Below are 21,419 nucleotides of genomic sequence, written 5' to 3' on the forward strand. Positions count from 1 at the left end.
AGCAATGAACAGGTGCAGGAAGAGTCTTAGGAAAGTGATTTCAAGGATGGAAGGAGGACAGAGGATGTGGAGATCAAGTATGGGTGGCATCATGAAGAGCTCTCTGCTGGTAGGAATCTCATCTGTTGAACTTGCAGCCACTGTCAACACTTGAGTAGCTTTCATGGCTGTTCTGGAATCCCTTGAACCAAAAGGGACCAAGTTCTCCTTGTGCAGACTGTCAGGCTGGTACTGCCATAAATCTGTACCAGGGCATGGTCTTAAATTGTGCCAGGGGAAGTTCAGATTGGATATTAGAAAGAATTTTTTCACGGAAAGGGTGATCAGACATTGGAACGGGCTGCCCAGGGAGGTAGTGGACTCTTCGTCCCTGGAGACATTTAAAAAGAGACTGGATGTGGCACTCAGTGCCATAGTCTAGTGACTGCAGAGGTAGTTAATCAAGGGTTGGACTCGATGATCTCTGAGGTCCCTTCCAACCCAGCCTATTCTATGATTCTATGATTCTATGATTCTGTGTTAATGTCCCTATGCCCTTATCCAGTCAGTCATAAAGGCAAAATGAGCAGGACTGGTGCCACATTATTGCACATTCAAATGGTGTAGAAATGGTTATTTGTACTTCATTTTCAGGATGATAGAGGACTGTGTTTAATTTGGATGCTTTTTGTCAAAGGCTTGGAAGAGTATTTTGGAGAAACATTGCTGTATGTCTCCTATGTTCTTAAATTTTTCTTTCACTGTTAGAGACAGGATACTCGGCGAGATCTGACATGATTTGGCTTTCTTATGCCATTTGTATTTATGTAAGTAAACCATCTTCTGTGTAATATGAAACAAAGTTGCCTCACATATTGCCTCTTCTGCAATACAGCTTTCTTAATTTACACATTCTGTATGCACTCGTTCATCAACGCAACATCACAGAACCTGATCACAGAGCACAGAGCTAGGGTGTGATTGCTTTCCAATTAAAGATTTACTAAATCAAATATGTGTTATACAAGGTAGTTGAAGTATCGAAATTGCTATTCTGAACAAATAAAAATGAATGTAAAATATTTTTGAATTTTGAATTATTATATTTTGAATTTGTAAAATATTTTTATAAAACATCACAGAATGAATTTCTTATTTGAAGAATATTTTTTTAAAGTCCTAAATGTAATAATGTGCTTGTTTCTCCTTCCCACCATCAGTGATCTCTCAGCAATTATTTATACTTATTTTGATTACTGCATTGAGAGGGACTTTGATTGTTCCTTATTTGACATTGGAGAATGCAATGCAAATATAGATTTTTACTAAAATGAAGGGCATTAGGGTTTGAGAGAGCTTTTTTTTTTTCACAAAAATACTTATCTTTTTTGGAAGTGGTGTTGACCACTGATACGTTTGATTCCTTCCAATTATCTGTATCTGTGGTGATAGGAGAGCATTTTGAAAGGCCAGGATATATGAAATGGAACAGTGTAACAAGTAATTATGACTCCTTGGCTTTTAAAAGTATGAATTTTGATCAGCTTCAACAATTAATATTTTTGTCTTAAAGACAGGATAGATCTACTACAATACAGCTTGATATAGTTGGTTAGAAACTGGTTAGAATTAATGTTCTGTAAAGTATGTAAAGCAGTGTAAGAACCATTGGTAACTGTTTACATGCTATTAATAATTAGCAACCTTCAGACCAGTCTGTTGGGAAAGAACCACACATTGAGTACAATAGAAACTCAGCCCCATATGGTTAGGTTCAAATTACATTTGATTTGGACAATGGGGCATGAATGGGGCTCATTTGAGTTTCTGCCACTGTAAACAATGAGATGTTGGAATGTTTCATTTGTTTATTGATTTATTTATTTGGACAGGTGCAGGTTGATCATATGCAATATTTTTTTCTTCAAATATAGGCAGAAAATAGCTTAAGAAACATTGTCCAGATGAAGAGTATGATGGTAACCAACATCTTGAATGGACAGACTCAAATTAATTTGGTTTGTGGCTGGTTTTGAATTTGGGTCGAATCATGTTCTAGAGAAAGTGCTTTCATGTGCCCTCCAGCCACTTAGAAAACAGAAAATACACTTATTATTTTCTGATTAGTTTCTTCGAGAAACTAGGTTCCTCCTTTTCTGTTCTGTTAAAATTACATGGATGTCTGTGAGGTAGATTCTGTCAGTGCTAATGGGGCTCATCCTTGAGAAGAGGTCATTCAAATCTGATGGATCCCATCTGGATGAGCATCATTCTCTAGGGTGTAATTTTCCTCAGCTATTTGAAACCCTTTCCTAAGTGCTCCAAAGCAATCAGGTTCTATCATTTGCAAAATGATGTGAGGAGGAAAGAGCCAGGAAGATTGTTGCTGGGATCTTACATTAGGAAGTGGTATAACAGGACTAACAGTCTAAATTAATGCAAGGAGGGCCTTGATTCAGGCTTTTTGTCTTCTTCATCAGCTGGACACCTGCATTTATTCCAAGTGGTCACTACTAAGGGGGAATGGATGATGCTAGGACATCTTACTGTTTGGGTCAGAGAAGAATGAAGCTGGAGCATCATTTTGAATGTACATGCAGAAGACATTAGGCTTGGTCTACAGTTTTCCAGCTCAGTCATGTCAAATCCTAAATTCCTCAGCAATCCACAAAAAAGGACAAAATCCCACAAATATATGGCTTACAGATACAAATAAACCTACAAAAGATTGAATTGACCTTACACATTTAGTACCTTGAGTTACAATACCACACAACATAGCCTATGCTCTTAAGTTCAGGTTTTGTCATAGTCCTTTAAAAAAATTGCTCCTCTCTCACCAGTTGGAACAAGCTGAGTATACTCTTAGCATGATAAACAACATCACACTGATAATTTGCTTTCTTTATTTCTCTTTCAACATTATATGGCATTTAAAGGACAACAGGGCTCCTCTTCTCATGCATGGATTTGATCAGTGTCAGTGCTAGCAGAACGTGTGTGCCGACACCAATGGAAGAGTAGACTACAGTTTGTCTTGAGGTGAACAACTGTTTGCAATTACAGTTGGAGGAATGAAGGAAAACCCAGCTAGCAAGCAAACAGTCACCCTTCCAAAAAGCTTGGTAAACTCATAAAGCTCAGGAGCTTAATCTCTGAACCAGAGTGCTTGTTATCTAATCCCCACCAGCTGTTGTGTACTTGGTAGCCATGACATCTGTAATAGAGCTGAAGGGCCTGTCTATATTGGCTGGCACCTTTACCCACCAACTGAACTTGATTCTTCTTTCATTGCTCACATTTACCTGCTTTAAATCATTAACCAGTTGCTCAGGGTTTGATCATCCATTTAACCATACTTTATAATAGAGCTTGTGCTGCTTTTCACATTAAGCATATTCAAGCTATGTAGGTTTCAGCAGGTCTTATTTATTTGCCTTCCTAATAAGAGAAAGGTGTCAAAGAATACAATTTCCTCTGGCTGCATGCTGCTTTCTTATATAGACTTAAAATTGACCTAGGAGTGAAATCTCTTAAGTTGTGTTTCAGCTAAAAAATACCAGCACACTTCTAGTAAGCAGGGTAATAAATTATATACATTTTGCTTTTAAGTGGTGTGTATGAATTGATATAGGTGATTATGGAAGGTAAACCATGAATGTAAGCAAGTGTGTATGTGTTCATTATAATTCTAGAAGAATACTGTACTGAGTGCTGTTCTTAAAAGATAGCAGAGGACAGAATCTGACCCAACTCGAGGAAATAATACATTTTAAGTCTGGAGTTGATAATTGGTGTGCCTGAAGACTACCGCAGTCCTATGTTAGTTGTGAGCATTATGTTTTGGATCTAAGATTTTGAACTGTCCTAAAATAATTCATAGCATCTGTGATACTTATTGTCAAAATCTGTAATAATGGTCTCATAAATAAAAGCAGATATTCCAAGTTTTCAAAGAAATGCCTATTAGAGCTTTATTAAATTATAGTAAATTTTCACTTGGAATGAATTTTACTGATGGATTTATTTATCTTTCCCCCTAGAATGGCACCAAGAAGTTCTGGGATTTTATGAGGACACATGACAGGTAACAGTTGGTATCATGTTACTTCCTTTTGTCTTCATGTTGTTTTTCATACTGTATTCACTTCCACTGGTCAAATCTTGTCAGTGCAGAGTCACTTTTTTCCCCTCCGATATCCTCTTTTAACTCTCACTTCTTGTGTAATACTCTACTGTTTCAGACAGGATTAGCAGAAACTTAAAAATCTCCTTACTATTTGTAATAGTCTCAGTTAGTTTACTGTGTGCTTGACTTTTCATGTATTAGTTTTGGCTCATTATGTATTGTACATTCTCATTATTACATAGAAGATGGAACTGAATGTTTGAATTACATTAAGTTTTATTTTTGTTTGTGAATATATCATTTGTAGGACTCTGCCTCCCAAATATTTAACCCTGTTGTTGTTTGTGCCTTTAAATGGTCTAGACCCAGATATGTGACCATACTCCCTCACCTGTGAATATACAGTCCTAGGCATTGTCTTAATCTAAAGACTTCTTAAGAGGAATCTGAAGTTATGGTCATACTGTTTGGTTTTCTTTATTGGGAATTACTTGTAATGAGGTAGAGATTCTGATTTATGTTTAAGTAAGTCCTAGTATTATGCTAACTTTTTTATTTCAGTCCTCTCCATCACTGCTACATAAGCATGTTTCAAGCAAAGCATAACTGAAATAACTCTATAAATGCCTGAAACCTTTCAGGTTCTCCCTTCAATACACCAAACCTCTCTCTTAAGAATATGCTAAGAAATGGATGGCCAACAAGTTTATTCTGTCTTTTGAACTGCGTTTCTCCTGCCAGGGAAGAAAACCACTTAACTCTACACTTCAGAGATCAGTTTTTGTCAAAATATAACAGAGTATGCATAAAACAGACCCAGTCTCAGAGTTATTAAACACTAAAATACACACATGTCGTTGTTTTAGGGGTTTTTAAGGTGTAAATATTTAATCTAGTAACTGAAAATTCAAATAGTAGAAGATAAAAATAAAAAGGAAAGGTCAGAAAGTTTTCCTAGAAAGAGGTTTCTTAAATCTTAATTGAAAGACGTAGCAAAACACTAATGATGAAAGAAGTTGTTATTTACATGTTGAAAGCTGTATTCTTCTAGTGTATGAAATAACAAGGTAATATTTATTGCATTTTTGGAAATTCTTCTCTATTACAGCCCTCTAAATACTTACAATGAGGTTTTTTGTGTGTCCTTGGCTGGATGTAAAGTGATAGCAACACTTTTTATCATTGTAATGATTATCAAGGTAAAAATTCCAGAAAGGCTGGGAAAATGCTATATAAATTAAAAATGCCTGCACTGCTTGAGAATGAGGACAGAAGAGGGAGTGATATTTTGATACTGAACTTCACACTTGCTTTTGGAATTTGCCAGGAAGACAGTTCTGTCTTCGCACTTTGTCTATCCATGTGGGCATGTGCCTGGATTCATGACTGCAGATACAAAGGCTGAAATGATAATTGATTGCTGGAAATTTAATACACACCCTGTGTTTCAGAGCAAGTGAACCCAGACTCAAGTCACAGTGCTGAGAACATGACTTCCAGATGAATAATTTGTATTCCTATTTTTATTTAAACTTCACATTATCACTCTGTGATAATGTGTGAATAGATGCAGCTAATGTGAGGGGGGTAAAGACTGAAGGATCAGTTTTCCATGAAGTTCTTGAGAACAGTATTTCTGAGGGACTTTTGCGGACATTTTTAAAATAGTTGAAAACATAACTGTATAAAAAGGCTACAGCCATATGTCATGCCAGTCATCTCTGGTCACATAACATTTGTTATCTTCAAATGTACAACAGCTGCCATCTTAACTTATTAGTGACTACTGTTGAACTGTAGAATTTCCAACACTTTTTCACGAGTACTTTCAATGCAGCTTCTGACACCAAAGGTAATAATGTGAACTTTCTGTATAGGAAATCCATAGTCTTATATAAATTCTATTTGTGAATATGAAGCCAATTACCATCAAATAAATCCAGTAATTGACTGAAGTCCTAAGTTTTCCTGTACATTTTAACAGGACTGCTGTGAAGCTAGTTGTATGGAAAAGGCATGTTGTCTAGTTGCTAAAGATTATCAAGGGCTTCATACTTAGGGGGCTCTTAGAGGTTCATTATGCTTAATGAAAGATAAAATCTTGAAGAAGAGGCAGGTGTTCTGGGACACATGTCCTGTTGCTCAGGATTTCCTAGCACATATGTCATTTTTCAGGAAGATGGTAGGTGTGTTCTATAATTAAGATCCATTTTCTATAGTTAAGACCTGCTTTCCAAAAGCACTGAAAATTTACTTTACTTCTGAAAAAGGTTGCAACAGTGTTAAATGCTCCAGTTTTTTTAAGAGGTTGTTCAGTTTTTTTTTTTAATTTAATATACACATTGCCAGATCTATGAAGTAAACGTATGTATGTATTACATATTTAAATATAATTTGTATGTATAGTGAATCTAATGATACTGAGCACAATAAACACTGTGATAGTATAAAACCAGACAATGAACCTAAATCATGGCTTTATCTGTCATCCTCTTTCATCAGCATAAGTAAACATTTGCTTAAGACTGACTTTCTTGCCATATGACTGTGAACTGAGAGCTTGTGTGCTGGGTTCATTTGGGGCCCCAGTGTTCTTTCAAATGAGGTCAACGTAAGCCAATATTCACCAGATACTCAGAATATAGACTTCATACAGGAAAATATTCAGTAAGAGAGATGAAGTTATTTTTGTATGTATTTATCCTTTTCCAACTGCTCAGATGGACAGCTGATTAAATTATACAGAGACAAAAAACATGAGGACTGCAGCAGTCATTAAATTTGGCTTAAGTGTGAGTCACCTCGTTTTAAAATCTCACAATATATTGCTGCAGGACAAGATCACTTAACCACACACAAGCTGGGGTGACACTAGCAAAAGCTGAAATAGCATGTTTGGTATTAGATATTCCCTTTTTTTTTTTCCTCACTCATGTTTTTTTTTTTCTTCTTAGTTATTGCAGATCTGGGCTTTTGTCTATTGTGTGTGGCTCATGAGCTTTCTTGAGATCAAGACTGTTCAGAACTAGTATCAGGATCAGTCCTGGAGTCACCTTTGTTTCATTCAGTTTGTAATTTCTGCTGAACATAAAATTGCTTGCTCTCAAGCCTGCTATGACAGTTAAAGAAAAAAACAACAAAAAAACCCCAATTCACAACTCAAAACTTCTTCCCAAAATTATTATTCGCCAGCAAATAAACTGTTACCTTCAAAACCTGTGTTGTAAAAAGTCAATTGAATGTCAGTATAGAGAGAAGTAGCAGCATTTCCTACCATATTTAGGTCTTAGTTGTAACAGAAGGAGGACCCAGGACACAAAGACATAGCCATGGAGAGTAGCTAAGTCCTGGAACACTGTGCTCAGACAGGCTGAGGAACCTCCATCCTTGGAGAAATTCAAAACTTAACAGGACAAGAAATCAGACCTAAGACCTTAGAAGTTAGTCCTATTTAGAGCAGGATTTTTCTATGAATTTGTAAGAAGATTAAATAATTAATGGTATAGTTCCCATTTGACAACTGTCAAAAAATTGTAAACTTGTCCAAAAATCTGTCACTTTTAAGCCATTTTGCTATTGGAAAAGAATATATTTACTATCATTCTTCTCCTGTGGTGTCACATTTGCACTGGTCATTCCTTGAAAGTTACACATGAACATTATTAGAACTCATTGCAAATTTTTTTCATGTCATTAGAAACTAAAAATGAACAAAAATTTATAATTTCAATAGTAATTATTTAAAATGTTTATTGAGGTGGTGCTTGTACATCTTACATATTTCTGGCATGTTATATTAGAGGCACGGAGAAAAAGATGCTTTCTGCAGTTATTTTATGCAGTGTTTGCTTTTCTAATTAGGTTTACTTTTCCTCTCAATACTCAGCTGATGACTTTGCTCATTATTAAATGTATCCTTATGAAAATCAAGTGGAGTGCAAGAGAAGAAAATTTAAGGTGTATTTCTGGATGCCCCTTAGACTTGGATCTGTCAGAACTAGTTTGCAATTTGTGGTGGTGTGCTTTGTGGGGAGAGGAGTGGTTCATTTTTTTTAAAGGTTATTGCTTTTAAAATAAAAAACCTGACCAAGAGGACATTTTCCTTCTGCAGATTTATGGTGTAGACATGGAAACATACCAAATATTAGAAAGTAGATATTTATGTCTGTAAGAAAAGAAATTTCTTTAAAATCAGACTCACGTTTCACGTGTATTATCCCTCATCTGATTTTGCTATATTTAGTACAATAAGAGCCTGTAATAAAATATAGTACTTAAGTTTTACATTAATCTACTTTATAAAGCAGTAGACCAAGTTCGTTTCAGGTTTCAGCAACTCCCCTTAAACAGATTCAAGGCTTTTAAATAACATAATTTGGGAACAGATGAAGGTTATTGTATTGTCATGTGCTCATTTTGTGCTTTGAGTTAAAATGTTCAAGAACAGTTGACAAATAGAAGGGCAGTTTTTAAATTGCATTGTGAATGGATATAAATCAAAGCTATGATTATTTAAAAGTCTTTTTAAAATCACTGTAAACTAGGCTCCAAAAAAAAATCAAGGCTGAATTGCATGCAAGGTTGTTATGTGAGTTCCTCTTAGCCCTGAGAATATCATGTGACAAGGAAAAGGCATTAGGACTAAAACCCTTACAACCCTGTATGTGCATTGTACCCTTGTTATGCTGTGTTTTTAACTGCAAAAACATGACAGTGGCTCAAGAAATACTTGAAAAAAATAAAAGGAGAAGGAAATAATATTCATGCTTTTATAAGACTGTCTTCTTTTATGCAAAGAGATTAATGTATTTCACATTTAAAACAAATGAATTCCTGATTAAATTTTAACTGTTTGCTTAGAAAAAAAGGTCTTTATACTTCACCTGTTACAAAGGCAACTGGAAAGTGAAGTTTTCCAATGGGAGGGATGCTGCAGGCTGAAGGCAACCAAGGCAATCTGCACCTCAGGGTGTTGTGTCCTCCAGGTACCAGCATCAGGAGAACCTCGAGATAAAAAGGAACCTCACTCAGAGAGGGAAGATGGATATATTCAACCTGTCACTCTCTGCCCTGAAGTTACCTGGCCAAATTCTGGTGGCTGAGCACTGCTGAGGTCAGGAACGTGGCTGTGCAGGGAAGGAGGAGAAGGAGGAGGAGGAGGAGGAATGCCTGAGCCCAACAGCTGCAGCAGGGTCCTGCCCCATCGGTGGCCAGGGCCACCAGAGCCAGCCAGGTGATGGGTGGTGACTGGAGCCACACGAGTGGCCTGGAGGAGCCAGGGTTGCTATTCTGGCTCAGTGGCAGCTATGGAGACAGGGTGGAAATCATGTGCCCTGACCACATTATAGGAGTGGATTAAATTCCTTCTCCTGTTTCATATGCCAGATCACTTGAGCTTTATGGAAACTTAATCCTGGATGTATTTTTCTGGTTTATGTCCTAGTGTATTATAAGACACCATGAAATTTAACTCAGATGCTTTCTTTGTGCAAGAATTATCATAGCAGCTTAAAAATGGGTAAAATACAGCTTTTTAACATCTTTATATATAGGTTAAAAAAAAAAAAAAAATCTTTCTTGGGTGGCATGTGCCTTTTATGTTCAATGATATAATGTTGTACTGTAAACCTTGTCTGTCTTTGTAATGTCTCCTTCAGGGTGTCAATGATGTGGAATTTTCTTGATTATCTTCAAAGATAGTGCAGAAGATAATGCACTGTTTCAAATAAACTGGATGTAGTTCAACAAACAACGAAAATGATGAAAAGTTTAGGGAAATAATAGGTGAGAGAATGTAATGATGGCTGGGCATGTTCATACAAAAGATAACACAACTGAAGAGAAAAATTACTGCTTATCACAAATATGTAAATAAATGTTGCAAAGCAGGCTGGAATAATTTAATTTTGTCAGTAATCAATGACAGAACCAGAAATTATGTCTGATGTGGAAAGTATTTAGTACAATTAACACTAAGAAACCATTTTTACCAATAGGCAACATGACAATCTAGGAAGACACATTTTGTAATTGCTGTCATTGAAAACGTTCACGTCTAGAATTGGTATCTGTCTTTCAAGGATGCTTTCAGGATAATGATGTTTTTCCTGCTATTAGAAGGAAAAATGTAGTAGCCTATTAAATTCCTTCAACCCAAGTAATGACACAATTTGTTTGCATATGATATTTACAAAAAAAAATGCACTTAATGCTTGTGTTTTTTGATTTTCCTGTTTGGCTTTATTTTTTTAAAGTGAAGATTTGACAGAACCTCTGCTTGTGTGCCAGGAATTCTGCAGGCATATTTACTGTCTTTTAAGGTGTCTTATTATGTTATTACCTTAGGATCCAATCTAAATAAAATAATAGCAATGAGGCAAATATAAACCTATTTTTGAAGTTATCAGAGATAGGTCTGTTAAGTTATCAGAGAAAAACACAATTAAAAGCCACATTTTCAGATTCTCATTCCACCTTTTGAAGTATGTAATATGAAAGCATATAAAGTTTTCTCTGCTGTATCACTGAAATAGGGTAAAATGGCAATAAAATCCTTACTGAGGTCATTGCTTCATTGGGAAGTTAAATGTTTACATAATTTTAGTAACAGAATCTATAAAAAATCTTAAACCTGAGCAGGTGCACAAGAGTTTTGGCTGATTAGTCATAAATTTCTAAATACAGATTTCTGGTATCCAGATTAGAGACATCTTGTTTTTATGAGTTTAAGGCTTAAACTTTTTATTATTTGCAGTAACACACAAAGTAAGTGGATATGTTTTCTTCTCTTACAGTTGATAAAATCAGGAAATCTTCCCTTTGCTTGTAGGTGGTTTTGAATTAAAATTGCTCTGTCTGAAGAGTGCCAAAATTTTATGTGTTCTAGGGAGAGTAGCATGGTCATGACCAGCATTTGGTATTGGTAAAAAAATAATCCTATGAGAGATGGGAAATGTTCTGTAATCTGTCTGTATTTTGAGAATTTTATCTGAAAATACCTTGTGGGGAAAAAATAAAAGGAACCATAGAAACCATTAGTCTAGAAATGGGAAAATTGGGTAAAATATGAAGAACTGCCAGTTTCTCAGTCTATGTTTCTCACTAATGGTGGTAAGAATATACATTTATACCTGAGGAAAAAATTGAGTTGTTCAGTTCATGTTTGGTTTTTAGTAGTTAAGAAACAAAATTGTTGGTTTGTCCCTAATTTCGCGAACACAGAACATTCAAAATTCTTATTTTCCAAGCAGACCTTGAAACCTGATATTGTTTTAAAAACATTGATTTTTGCCATTTCACAAGGTAGTCATAATTAGGCCTTCTAGAGGGATTATTTATTAGTCTTTTTCTGTGATAGCATTTATAAACATCAGTTTCAGAAAAAATTAGGAGTTGGAACAAAAGCCCATCAGGCTCTGACATCTGCTGCACATAATGCCCACAAAGCTTTATTTAATCAAGTAAATTAGAATAAAACCTGAAATTATTTATTAAAATATTTTGTTGAAAGAATCCCATTGAGATGCAGTGTGTCATTTCCAAGGGTATCCTGGGATACGGGCCAAAATATGACACTTAAAGAATGTTATTGAGAGCAATGTGCTTTGATGTCTCATTTATTTTGCAGTTTAATTTACTTTCTGGTTTTTTGTCTGTGCTACATGAGCACAGAGTGCTGGGAGGATTGTTTATTCCAAAGAAGTTGTCTTGCATCATATTCTTTGGTTGGGTGCAAATTACTACTTGACAAGTAGATATAATGCTTTAAAAGTGCACGTATATAGATTTGTTAGCACTTCTTAATTCATTCTTAGACCGGTCTGATGATTAACCAAACATATGCTTCCTGCTTTATGGTATCATGAGCAACTTCCTGCTGCAGTTCAGTTTACTGAAACTAATCTTCCTTTTGATTTTTTCCAAAGTAATGTTTATTTTCTCAACCATACGTGTTTCACCTCTTTATTCTGGTTTTACTCAGTGTTAAATATGTAAGTTGCATTGAAGAAAGCATTCAGATTTCATCAGAATACAGAAGTCTTCTAGATGTGTCTAATTATCTTTTGCCAAATCCACTTTTTCTGTGATTAGTATGAAAGGCTGAATGTTTTTGTCAGGAGCTTACAGATTTGCTTTTGTAATAGGCTGCATTTTAAGCAGCCTATTGGATTGATGCTGGCCTTTGAAAAATGTAAAATGCTTTGAAGGAAGACCTAAATGAACCGGTAAAGACTGTCCAAGCGCACACGTTTAATCTCAGGACTATCTGCATTATAGTCAAAGCTCTGGGAAACTAAAGGAATTGCACTGCAGAAAAATCAAAGAGTACAGCTTTATTACGTCTGCTCTGAAAGTGAAGGGACTGTTTTCTCTGGCTTAAAATACTGGGTGCTGCTCTGATAAAAGGAAGGAGGTGGTGCTTTAGATATGACATTAGAAGTTTTCTGGATGTGCCCAGCTGTGAAATGGATGCTTAATTTCAGTACAGAAGTGACACAGGGGCTACATGCAATTCTTTCTCATGATCACCAAAACCAATTTTGCAGTAACTTTTTTTTTTTTTCTAAACTTCTTTACTGAGGGAGTAGTAAGGTGTTGGAATGGTCTGCCCAGGTAGGTGGTGGAATCACTATCCCTGGAAGTATTTTAAAGCTGTGTAGATGAGGCACTGATGGGTGATACAGATATCAATATATATATTTATTTTGGTGTGGATTTTGGCAGTTGGATGCAGTGATCTTAAAGATCTTTTCCAGCAGTGACAATTCTGTCATTCTGTGAAGATGAAGTAGGCCCTCCCTGAGGATGAATCCTCAAAAAAAATGACTGTCAATTGTTAGCTCTCAAACAAGTTTGGGTTTTTTGATTATCACTTTAAAGTTGAAAGCACAGTCATTTCAGATTTAAGCAAGAAAAGCACACTTTTTCACTAGCATGTTTTAATCCTGATCAGGGGTGTTTCTCAAAGGTAGGATTTTAAGAATACTAGGTGAAATTATAGTGTTGACACAGAAATATGAAAGTTCAGATTGTTAACACTTAATGAACAAGGAAAGCCAATTTCATATAACTCTAAAAGGAAAAAACAATCTCTACTTTAAAGCTAAAACTATTATTGGGCAACTAATTTTTTTTTCATTTCGTAAGTCTTGCCACTTACTCCCTTATAAGCTATATAAACAAATATATATATATGTTTTATATTCACATGTTCTCCAGCTGACATGAATACATCTCTCTAAATATCCTGTGATTGTATGCTACATTTGGTTATTTTATTCTGATTTTATCAAGGGATTTTTAATACCAAATATCTGTTGAGAGTCAAGTGGACTGACTGAATCAATTACTTGCTTTTATTCCTGCATGCCATTTTTCTGGTGCTTCTTTTTTTTTGAAATCTGCCATTCTTTTCTCGTTGTCTTCTTTGAGAATGGTGACTGAATTACCATAGGCCCTGATATGGTTGTGAGGGTTCTGGTGTTTTGGGCTGGTTTGTTTGTTAGGTTGGGTTTCTTTAAATGAAGACTTCTTAGAGCCTTTACTAGGGTGTTGAGATTATCATTTGTAAGCAGCACAAACAGCATTATAGACTTAAAACTAAATTTGAGATAATTTTTAGCCTTTAAAAGTAGGTGGAAGTGGCTGTGGTTAATAGCTGGAAATCCTTGGCTTTCAATGTTAACATCAGTCTTTTTTTAGATACTTTCACTTCCATTGTTTGATTCTGATTAGAATTTGTGTGACACACACATACCCAAGCTAGACATCCACACAAGAAGATCCTGACTTGCTCTTAAAATAGTTAAAGAAAGGTCAATTTCTTTCCCCAGATTACCTTATCAATTACTTAGCATACTATAGTATTAGTTAGTTAAATTAATTAGTTAAAGATTATCTTTAAAAATCCTCATGTCCAGCCTTCAGAGTCTTATTTCATTCACAGAAACACATGAGAATCTTTTACTTTTCTTTGCTATTACTACACTGTAATTTTAAAAAATAAAATATTTTTTAGTTTTGCAAATTCACATTTGTAAATTATGCATTAAGGTCACATATAAGAAAAAGGAAAGGCTGAGTCAATACTTTACTGGAGGATTTTAAGTTTGTCTCATGAAAACCAATTGGTAAGTTTTAGCAGTTGCTTGTGGATTAAAGTGTAGCCCAGGTCACCAACTGAGAAATCAAGGCAGAAGGTTACCAGACTGCTGGCTACAAGGTGAAATTACATTTCTATCTTAAAAAAAAGAAAAAAAAAAGGCAAACAAACCAACCACAAAAAACCCCAACTCCCAATCCCCAAAACCTTCCTTCCAATACTGGAGATATACAAGTACATGTTCTTGTACCCTTGGCAAATCATATTTGCTGTTCTTAATTGCTATGATAAATTTCAAAAGAATTAACTTTCCGTCAGTCCATATGTTTGTGCACATTTTAACAGGACGTCAGTTTTCATCTGTCCCCTGCCTTGTAACTGCTGTGATTGAATATTGCCTTTTTACACTGCTTCTAGAAACACCACTTTCCTTTCTCAGATGTGTGTGTGAAGTAGTAGTAGTACATGTATATAAATGTCTGCTCTGCTGGAATGTCATAAAGCATCAATAAGTAATAAAAAGCTGTACTACGTGGGGGGAAGGAAGAAATTTGGAAATAATTTTCTAGTCCAATGACACACAATAAAATCGTTTTCCAAACTTCTTTAAGATGTGTTTTCAGCATTAAAAGTTGTCTCCAGTTGTGTATCTTCTCTCCTTATGAGATTCTTAAAGTTGGAGAAGGAATTATGATGCTGGATTCCCATGTTGCAGGTGTCCATGCATCAGCTTTACAGAATTTCTGCATATTGACTTAATTTTTCTTAAAATGTTTAAATGTTTTAAGGCTCCTAATTGTTGCTGTATTTATAGAAAGAGAAGCATCCTACAGTACCCCATAGTAGCCTGTTTACTGGGAGAAAGTCTCGTTTAAGTGCAGTAGTGATTTATTGTATGTGTAAAGTGAGCAGGAGCTTCTGCATCGGGAAGCTGAAGAAAGGTTGGGCTGAAGTCTGAGCAGGCCTGTGGCCTTCATCAACCCTGGAACACGTGCAATAAAGTGACATCTCTTACTAGGTTGTCTTTCTATTCAGTTGCAGTCCACAGACACGTGTGGTGTGGTGTGGAGGAGCCTTTGTCATGTCACACTCCTCCTAGAAAGGTGCAATTCTGGACTTTCTCCTCCATGACTTTCCAGCTCTGACAAGAAATATTAGAACTCGTGTGTTGTGGTTTGTTAAAAAATGCAAATTTATGTTCTAAATTGTTTGTCAGTCTCTCAGAAAATTAGAAGTAATTAAATAGAAAGTTCTACAGATTTATGCCATTTCTGTACCCTCTCATCTCAAGATGGTGTGAGAAGCAGTCAATTGTAATAACTTGCTGCTACCCCTTTGCAGCTTAATTTGATCTCGTTCCTTAATTCTGACAGATTGTTTTTAATTTTCCCATCTGTTCCATAAAAATCTCAAGTGATTGACTCTTAGGAAAAAAATAATGTCTATTAGCTGAGCCATTTCTAATGAGTTGGTATGAGTTATTTAATGAGATGTGCTGAAGAAGGCAAGCCAAGCGAAAGATTGGGCCTGGGGTGCTGGATTTAAAGAGAGGTAAAGGGCAACCGTATGCTTCAGGAAATCTCTACTCTTTAACCTCAGCTCAAGACATCTGCTGTCTTCAATTTCAGGCCGTGCACATCCTTAGACTCATGGACAAAAAATGAAGATTGAGAAGTAATTTGTTTTCCCATTTATTTAGTGCAAAATATACCCTCAATCAGGAGTGCTTTGGGGAGAGGAACAGTCATATAAAGAAAAAAAACCCAAAGAATAATACTTAAGTAAACTTAAAAACCTTGTAGGCTGTGGTTTAGCTTCATCTTTCCTAACCCCCAGTTATTTTGGTGTTGGTTAGAAAGAACCCTGTGCCAGTAGGCAGAGTGAATGTTCTCCTTCAGCCTCTCCAAAGGCAAAACTTCTTTGCTTTAAAATTGCCTGCAAATGCCATCTCCTGGGGCAAGAAGCCATCAGTATGCAGTACAGGTCTTTGAGAGTAGCAACTCTGAATTTAAAAGTTAACATCTGGACTTCTCCCTTCTGTTTTGGTTAAAGTATATTATGATAAACATTAACGTTATTTTAAATAATAATCAAATAGCAGTTTCTCTGGCAGCCTCCGCCTTCATTATTAAATCAAATGGTGAAAATAAATATACAGCTCTTTTGCAAGAAAAGTTGGAAGTTTGACTCAACTCTGCAAATATGCCATTGTTAGTCTGATCTATTGTAGAGTTCATAGAATAATGACTTAAATTTCCAATTACATACAGTGAAGCCTAACAAATAAGAGAATGCTACCATGGTAATGAGCAAAATATACAGTTGTTTTTGCAGGCTTTAACGGGATACCAACTAAGGAGAGACTTTTGTCTGCGTTTTTTTTTTTTAAACTAATAAAATGTGAGAATAATTTAAGTGGTAAAGAGAAGTCCACACTTCTAGAGCATCTCCAAACACTCAAAATGCCAGGTTTCCCCCTGACATCTATTTCAAATAACCAAAGAGGAGAGGGGAAAGTTTAAAAATGTGACTTTTAAACCACTGAATGTGGTGACAGTTAAAACTGCTTCTGGTTTAAATTTGTACAGAATTGGACTTGAATGGTGTCTGTTTTAAGGCCAAACTCAGCAAGTAGCCACAGACAGGAGATGCCTTGTGCTTATACAGAATTCTCTGGCTCTGAGACTTGACTGTTCCTAAGACTTAGACTATCCTAATCTGTGACTGATGTAAAGGAAGAAAACGTTTTTATTTTTAAGGATTATTTTTTTCATGTTATTACTGTTAAGTATCAGTGTTCCTGAGCTGGATTTTTTTTCTACTGGGGAGAAGGAGTTGATTGGTTGCTTAGTTTTGTGCATGGCAAGAGCCAAAAGTGACTTAATTTGGGGTAAATTCTCATGGGCTTTGGAACACGAGCTACTGTATATCCCTCTTGGTGGATTTTGGACAAGGATCTCATTGCATTGTGGCTTAAGTAATGAATCTTCTATGTATTTATGTAGTTAAAATTAAATTCACGAGTTGTAAGTTTAAAAGTTCTGCAATAATCCTTCATAAGGCATTGATCTTTTGTTTTCTGTCTTCCTCCTCAGTGTGTCAATCCTGATCTTTAATACTTCTCGGCAGTGCTTTGTTGTGGTGAAGCAGTTCCGCCCAGGTAATCCTCCCTTTTTTAGCTTTACTTTTGCTCTCTAGTGAAGCAAGCTTTTAAGGGTTTAGCAGTTAAAAGTTGGTGCATCTGTGGTGATAAAAATCTTTGTTCTGTGTTCTGTTTCTTTCTATAAAAGCCCACCCTTTTCAGTTGGTCAGAATTTCTAACCAGGGAAATTTCCATTATAGATGAAATGAATGATCAGGGTAGCCTTACATTGTGCTCTTGGGCTACTCATTGTCCTCTTAAACTATAAACAGCAATAGATTTCTTTTATTTGAAGTTCCTCTTATACTATCTAGCATTTAGTAGGCAGCTTCCATGCAGAAACACAATAAGTCTTTTTTTCTTTTTTTTTTTTTTTTTTTAACCTGGAATATTCCTTTTTTAATGTGTTAGCATACTTTGTGTACTTGGGGATTTCAGATGAAGGAAATTCAGCACTGCATGGTTTTTTCATTAATATGTAGACTGCTTCATTTTACCAGTTGTTGTGTTACGAATTCCCACTAATACCTATTTTTTCTGGAGTTTTTGTATCAGTCATTTTAATTTAAAGCAGTTTTTACTTTTTGGAAGTTAAAAACTAAATGCATATTCCCTGCGTGCTAATTAAAAAAAAAAAATCACAAGACATTTCACTGACTGTTGCTAAGAGACCATTTCAAGACTGCTCCTGGTAGACTTTGTAGGAAACTTTCAAGGGTGGTGTCATGCTGTCCTTTCTTACTGACAGTGATTGACAGGCTCTTCAGTGTTGTGCAGCACTGTTACACTGACAGCGCAGACTTCTTATGAAGCACTATATTGACTATTCCAAAAGAGAAATTGTTTATTTGTTTATAAATAATCCAATGTCTTTTATTTGCCAGACAAATAAAATGGCTCTTACTGCTATTGCTGTCTTTGAGGCAATCTTAGGCAGAAACCTTCATATATGTGCATATAAATATATATATATATATATATGTTCATTCCATCATCCCAATGAAACTGACAAATATTCCTCAATAGACTGGACTGTTCCTGAGAGTTAAACTGTTCCAGAGGCTGGAGCTGCTCAGAAACCTGACGTGAGGCACAGAGGTCACTCAGACACCCCATAGCAGTTCAGTGTCTGCAGCCGTGCCCTGCCATTACTCACATCACTGACATTGTGTTTTCGTGCCATGGTTATTGTCTGCCTTGGTGCCTGTTTCTGCAAACAAAAACGGAGGCATAGAATCATAGAATCAGCTGGGTTGGAAGGGACCTCAGAGATCATCAAGTCCAACCCTTGATCCACTACCGCTGCAGTTCCCAGCCCATGGCACTGAGTGCCACATCCAGGCTCTTTTTAAATATCTCCAGGGACGGAGAATCCACCACTTCCCTGGGCAGCCCATTCCAATGCTTGATCACCCTCTCCATAAAGAAATTCTTTCTAATGTCCAACCTAAACCTCCCCTGGCACAACTTGAGACTGTGCCCTCTTGTCTTGCTGAGAGTTGCCTGGGAAAAGAGCCCAACCCCCCCCTGGCTCCAACCTCCTTTCAGGGAGTTGTAGAGAGAGATGAGGTCTCCCCTGAGCCTCCTCTTCTCCAGCCTGAACACCCCCAGCTCCCTCAGCCTCTCCTCATAGGATCTGTGCTCGAGTCCCTTCACCAGTCCTGCTCCAGGACCTCGATATCCTTCCTGAACTGAAGGGCCCAGAACTGGAGCCCAGTTGTGTTGAGGAAGAAGGAGAACAGCAGGTGCCTGATGGAATGAGGGCCACAGGGTGGCTTTCAAGGATTCAATGTATTTATAACAGAGAGTTGCTTTCATCATGGTTTCATGTTTCTGTACCCACACTATTACCTGCATCCTGGTTTGATCCTCTCCTGGCATGCATGCATTATTTCTGTTAGTATTTACAGATACAGATAAGACAAAGCAATAAAATCACAAAAGTATTTGGCTCATCTCAAAGAGATCCTGGAGGTAGTTGTCATTTATGATAATTGTCATAGCTCGTAGAAGGTTTTTGGAATAATGACAATATGAATAAATGCCTTCAAGATCTGTCCTTCAGACTCTGCATAGAATATTTGTTTTGCCACATTTGTGCTGCATTTTAAAAAGAAAACTGAGCTCTAATTGTATTTTTCAACTAAGAAATAGTAGTTCCTCTTCCTAAATGTCTGAACCTCAGATGCTTCAATGTACCTACTGCAAACAGCCATGAAAGTTTTAAGTTTTTTAAATTTTTTTTTTTGCAAACTTCTGAATTTTTTCCTTCTTTTTAGACTGACCTAGACATATCCCTTTCAGGTGCTGATCTTGCTATACTTTACTTCTGAGGCAAGAGGCATTATAGAAGGAGCCTAGGGACAAACATCTGGGGTATAGACTCTCCCCCAGAGCCCAAGTGCTTGAGAAGTCACTGTGGTACTTTACTTTTATGGGAAAACATTTTTTAGGGACCTTGTTGTGTTTCACAGTTTTAAGAAATAATATGCTAAATACAGTAACTGTAAGAACTAAAAGATGTCCATGAAACCTGAGCTCTTACATACCAGATCTGTAAGATTTAGAATGGGAAAGAAAAGATAAGCTCATTGGAAAACTACATATGTGTATATGAAATACATATGTAAAATATTTTAATGGAATAAAAATAATTTCAAATTTTATAATAATTGTATTCAGGATGGATGATGCCACCTTTATGGCAACTTTTATGGAAAGCAAAGGAATAGACATGAAGAAATTTCAATAAGGAAACAGGTGGGATTATACCTGAATACTGAAGTTAGATGATTGGCATTGTCAGTAGTGATCCTTTGTGTGTTAAAATCAGTCCTGCAGTTCTCACTCAGGCAAAATTTTTGTTGACATCAGTGAAAGGCTTTGCTTAAATAAGGACTAAAACCTGGCATTTGCACTTTCTATAGGAGTGCATTACAGGGGCAGCTGTTTGTAGATTAGTTCAAGAAGTCTTTTTTCAGATTCCACACAGGAATCTATGGAAGGAGCTATATGTTCAAAAGAGGATTTTTTTTTTTCCAAGGAAACATACATGCTTTTCATACCCTTTCTAAATAACAGCTGAGTTGACAGGCTGAAAGACTCATCGTTGTGCACATGGTACATAATGTGGAACCCAACTTTCCTGCAAGATAAATGCATAGTTTAAATCCTGATAACCTCATTGCCTAGCAAATGGAAGCTGTGGGGACCTTCTGTGACACAGACTTCTTTAATGAACTCAATTGCATATATATATCCCTATATATATATATTTTAATTTGTGCATGAACTCATTTGAAATGATGTAAGCACAAATACAGTTTAAAGGATAATTTTACAGAAATGGCAAGAGAGTCATTGTTCTCTAAAATTCCTATTTCACTGTGGTGTAATTTTAATTACAACTGAACTATTTGCTACTCTGAAATGATCTGATGGTTATAAATTTCCAGGTAAAATGCATGTATACTGTCCTTTTTTCTATTTATATGCATGAATTAATAATGCTTTAAACCCCAATTGTTTCTTTTTCTTTTTTCTTCTTCTTTTTTTTTTTTTTTTTTTTTTTTTCTCCTTTTAGCCGTTTACATGTGTGAAATAGAAAGACATCATCCCCAAGTCTTTCAGAATCAGGACAAGGAAAGCTTCTCTTGTCTGGAGGATCCCTTACCTGCTGTGGTAGGAGTGACCTATGAACTCTGTGCTGGCATCGTGGACAAACCAAATCTTTCTTTAGAAGAAATTGCTTGTGGGGAAATCTTAGAAGAGTGTGGCTACTGTGTCCCTGTTACAGCACTGAGGAGGATCACTTCTTACAGGTAAGCAGTAGGAAGGTGAACCACAGCATTTTGTTGTTTCACAGATTTCTGAAGTGGCTTGAACATACATTGATGTTTCCTGTTCCCTTGTTAAAGCAACGTGTTGGACATCTGAAAGAATGTGAAAGGTATAATTTTCTGCAAGTGAGAGGAGCATTTACAGAGACTTAAGGAATTATAAACTCATAATTACAGGATTAAATTCTGAGTAAGGATGATATTATTGTGGTTTATTGCAAAAACTAT

The 21,419-nt window shown here is 36.2% G+C and overlaps 1 protein-coding gene across 1 annotated transcript in view; it reads left to right on the plus strand.

The window, feature by feature from the left end:
• NUDT14 (nudix hydrolase 14) overlaps window positions 1–21,419 on the plus strand; it is a 56,625-nt gene that overhangs the window by 23,857 nt on the left and 11,349 nt on the right. The window contains exons 2-4 of the mRNA XM_071745379.1: window positions 4,023–4,066; window positions 17,306–17,370; window positions 20,936–21,173. Coding sequence (XP_071601480.1) covers window positions 4,023–4,066; window positions 17,306–17,370; window positions 20,936–21,173 — 347 coding nt within the window. The remainder of the gene's footprint in view (window positions 1–4,022; window positions 4,067–17,305; window positions 17,371–20,935; window positions 21,174–21,419) is intronic.

This window comes from Heliangelus exortis, chromosome 5 (genome assembly GCF_036169615.1).
Source record: "Heliangelus exortis chromosome 5, bHelExo1.hap1, whole genome shotgun sequence".
Classification (NCBI taxonomy): domain Eukaryota; kingdom Metazoa; phylum Chordata; class Aves; order Apodiformes; family Trochilidae; genus Heliangelus; species Heliangelus exortis.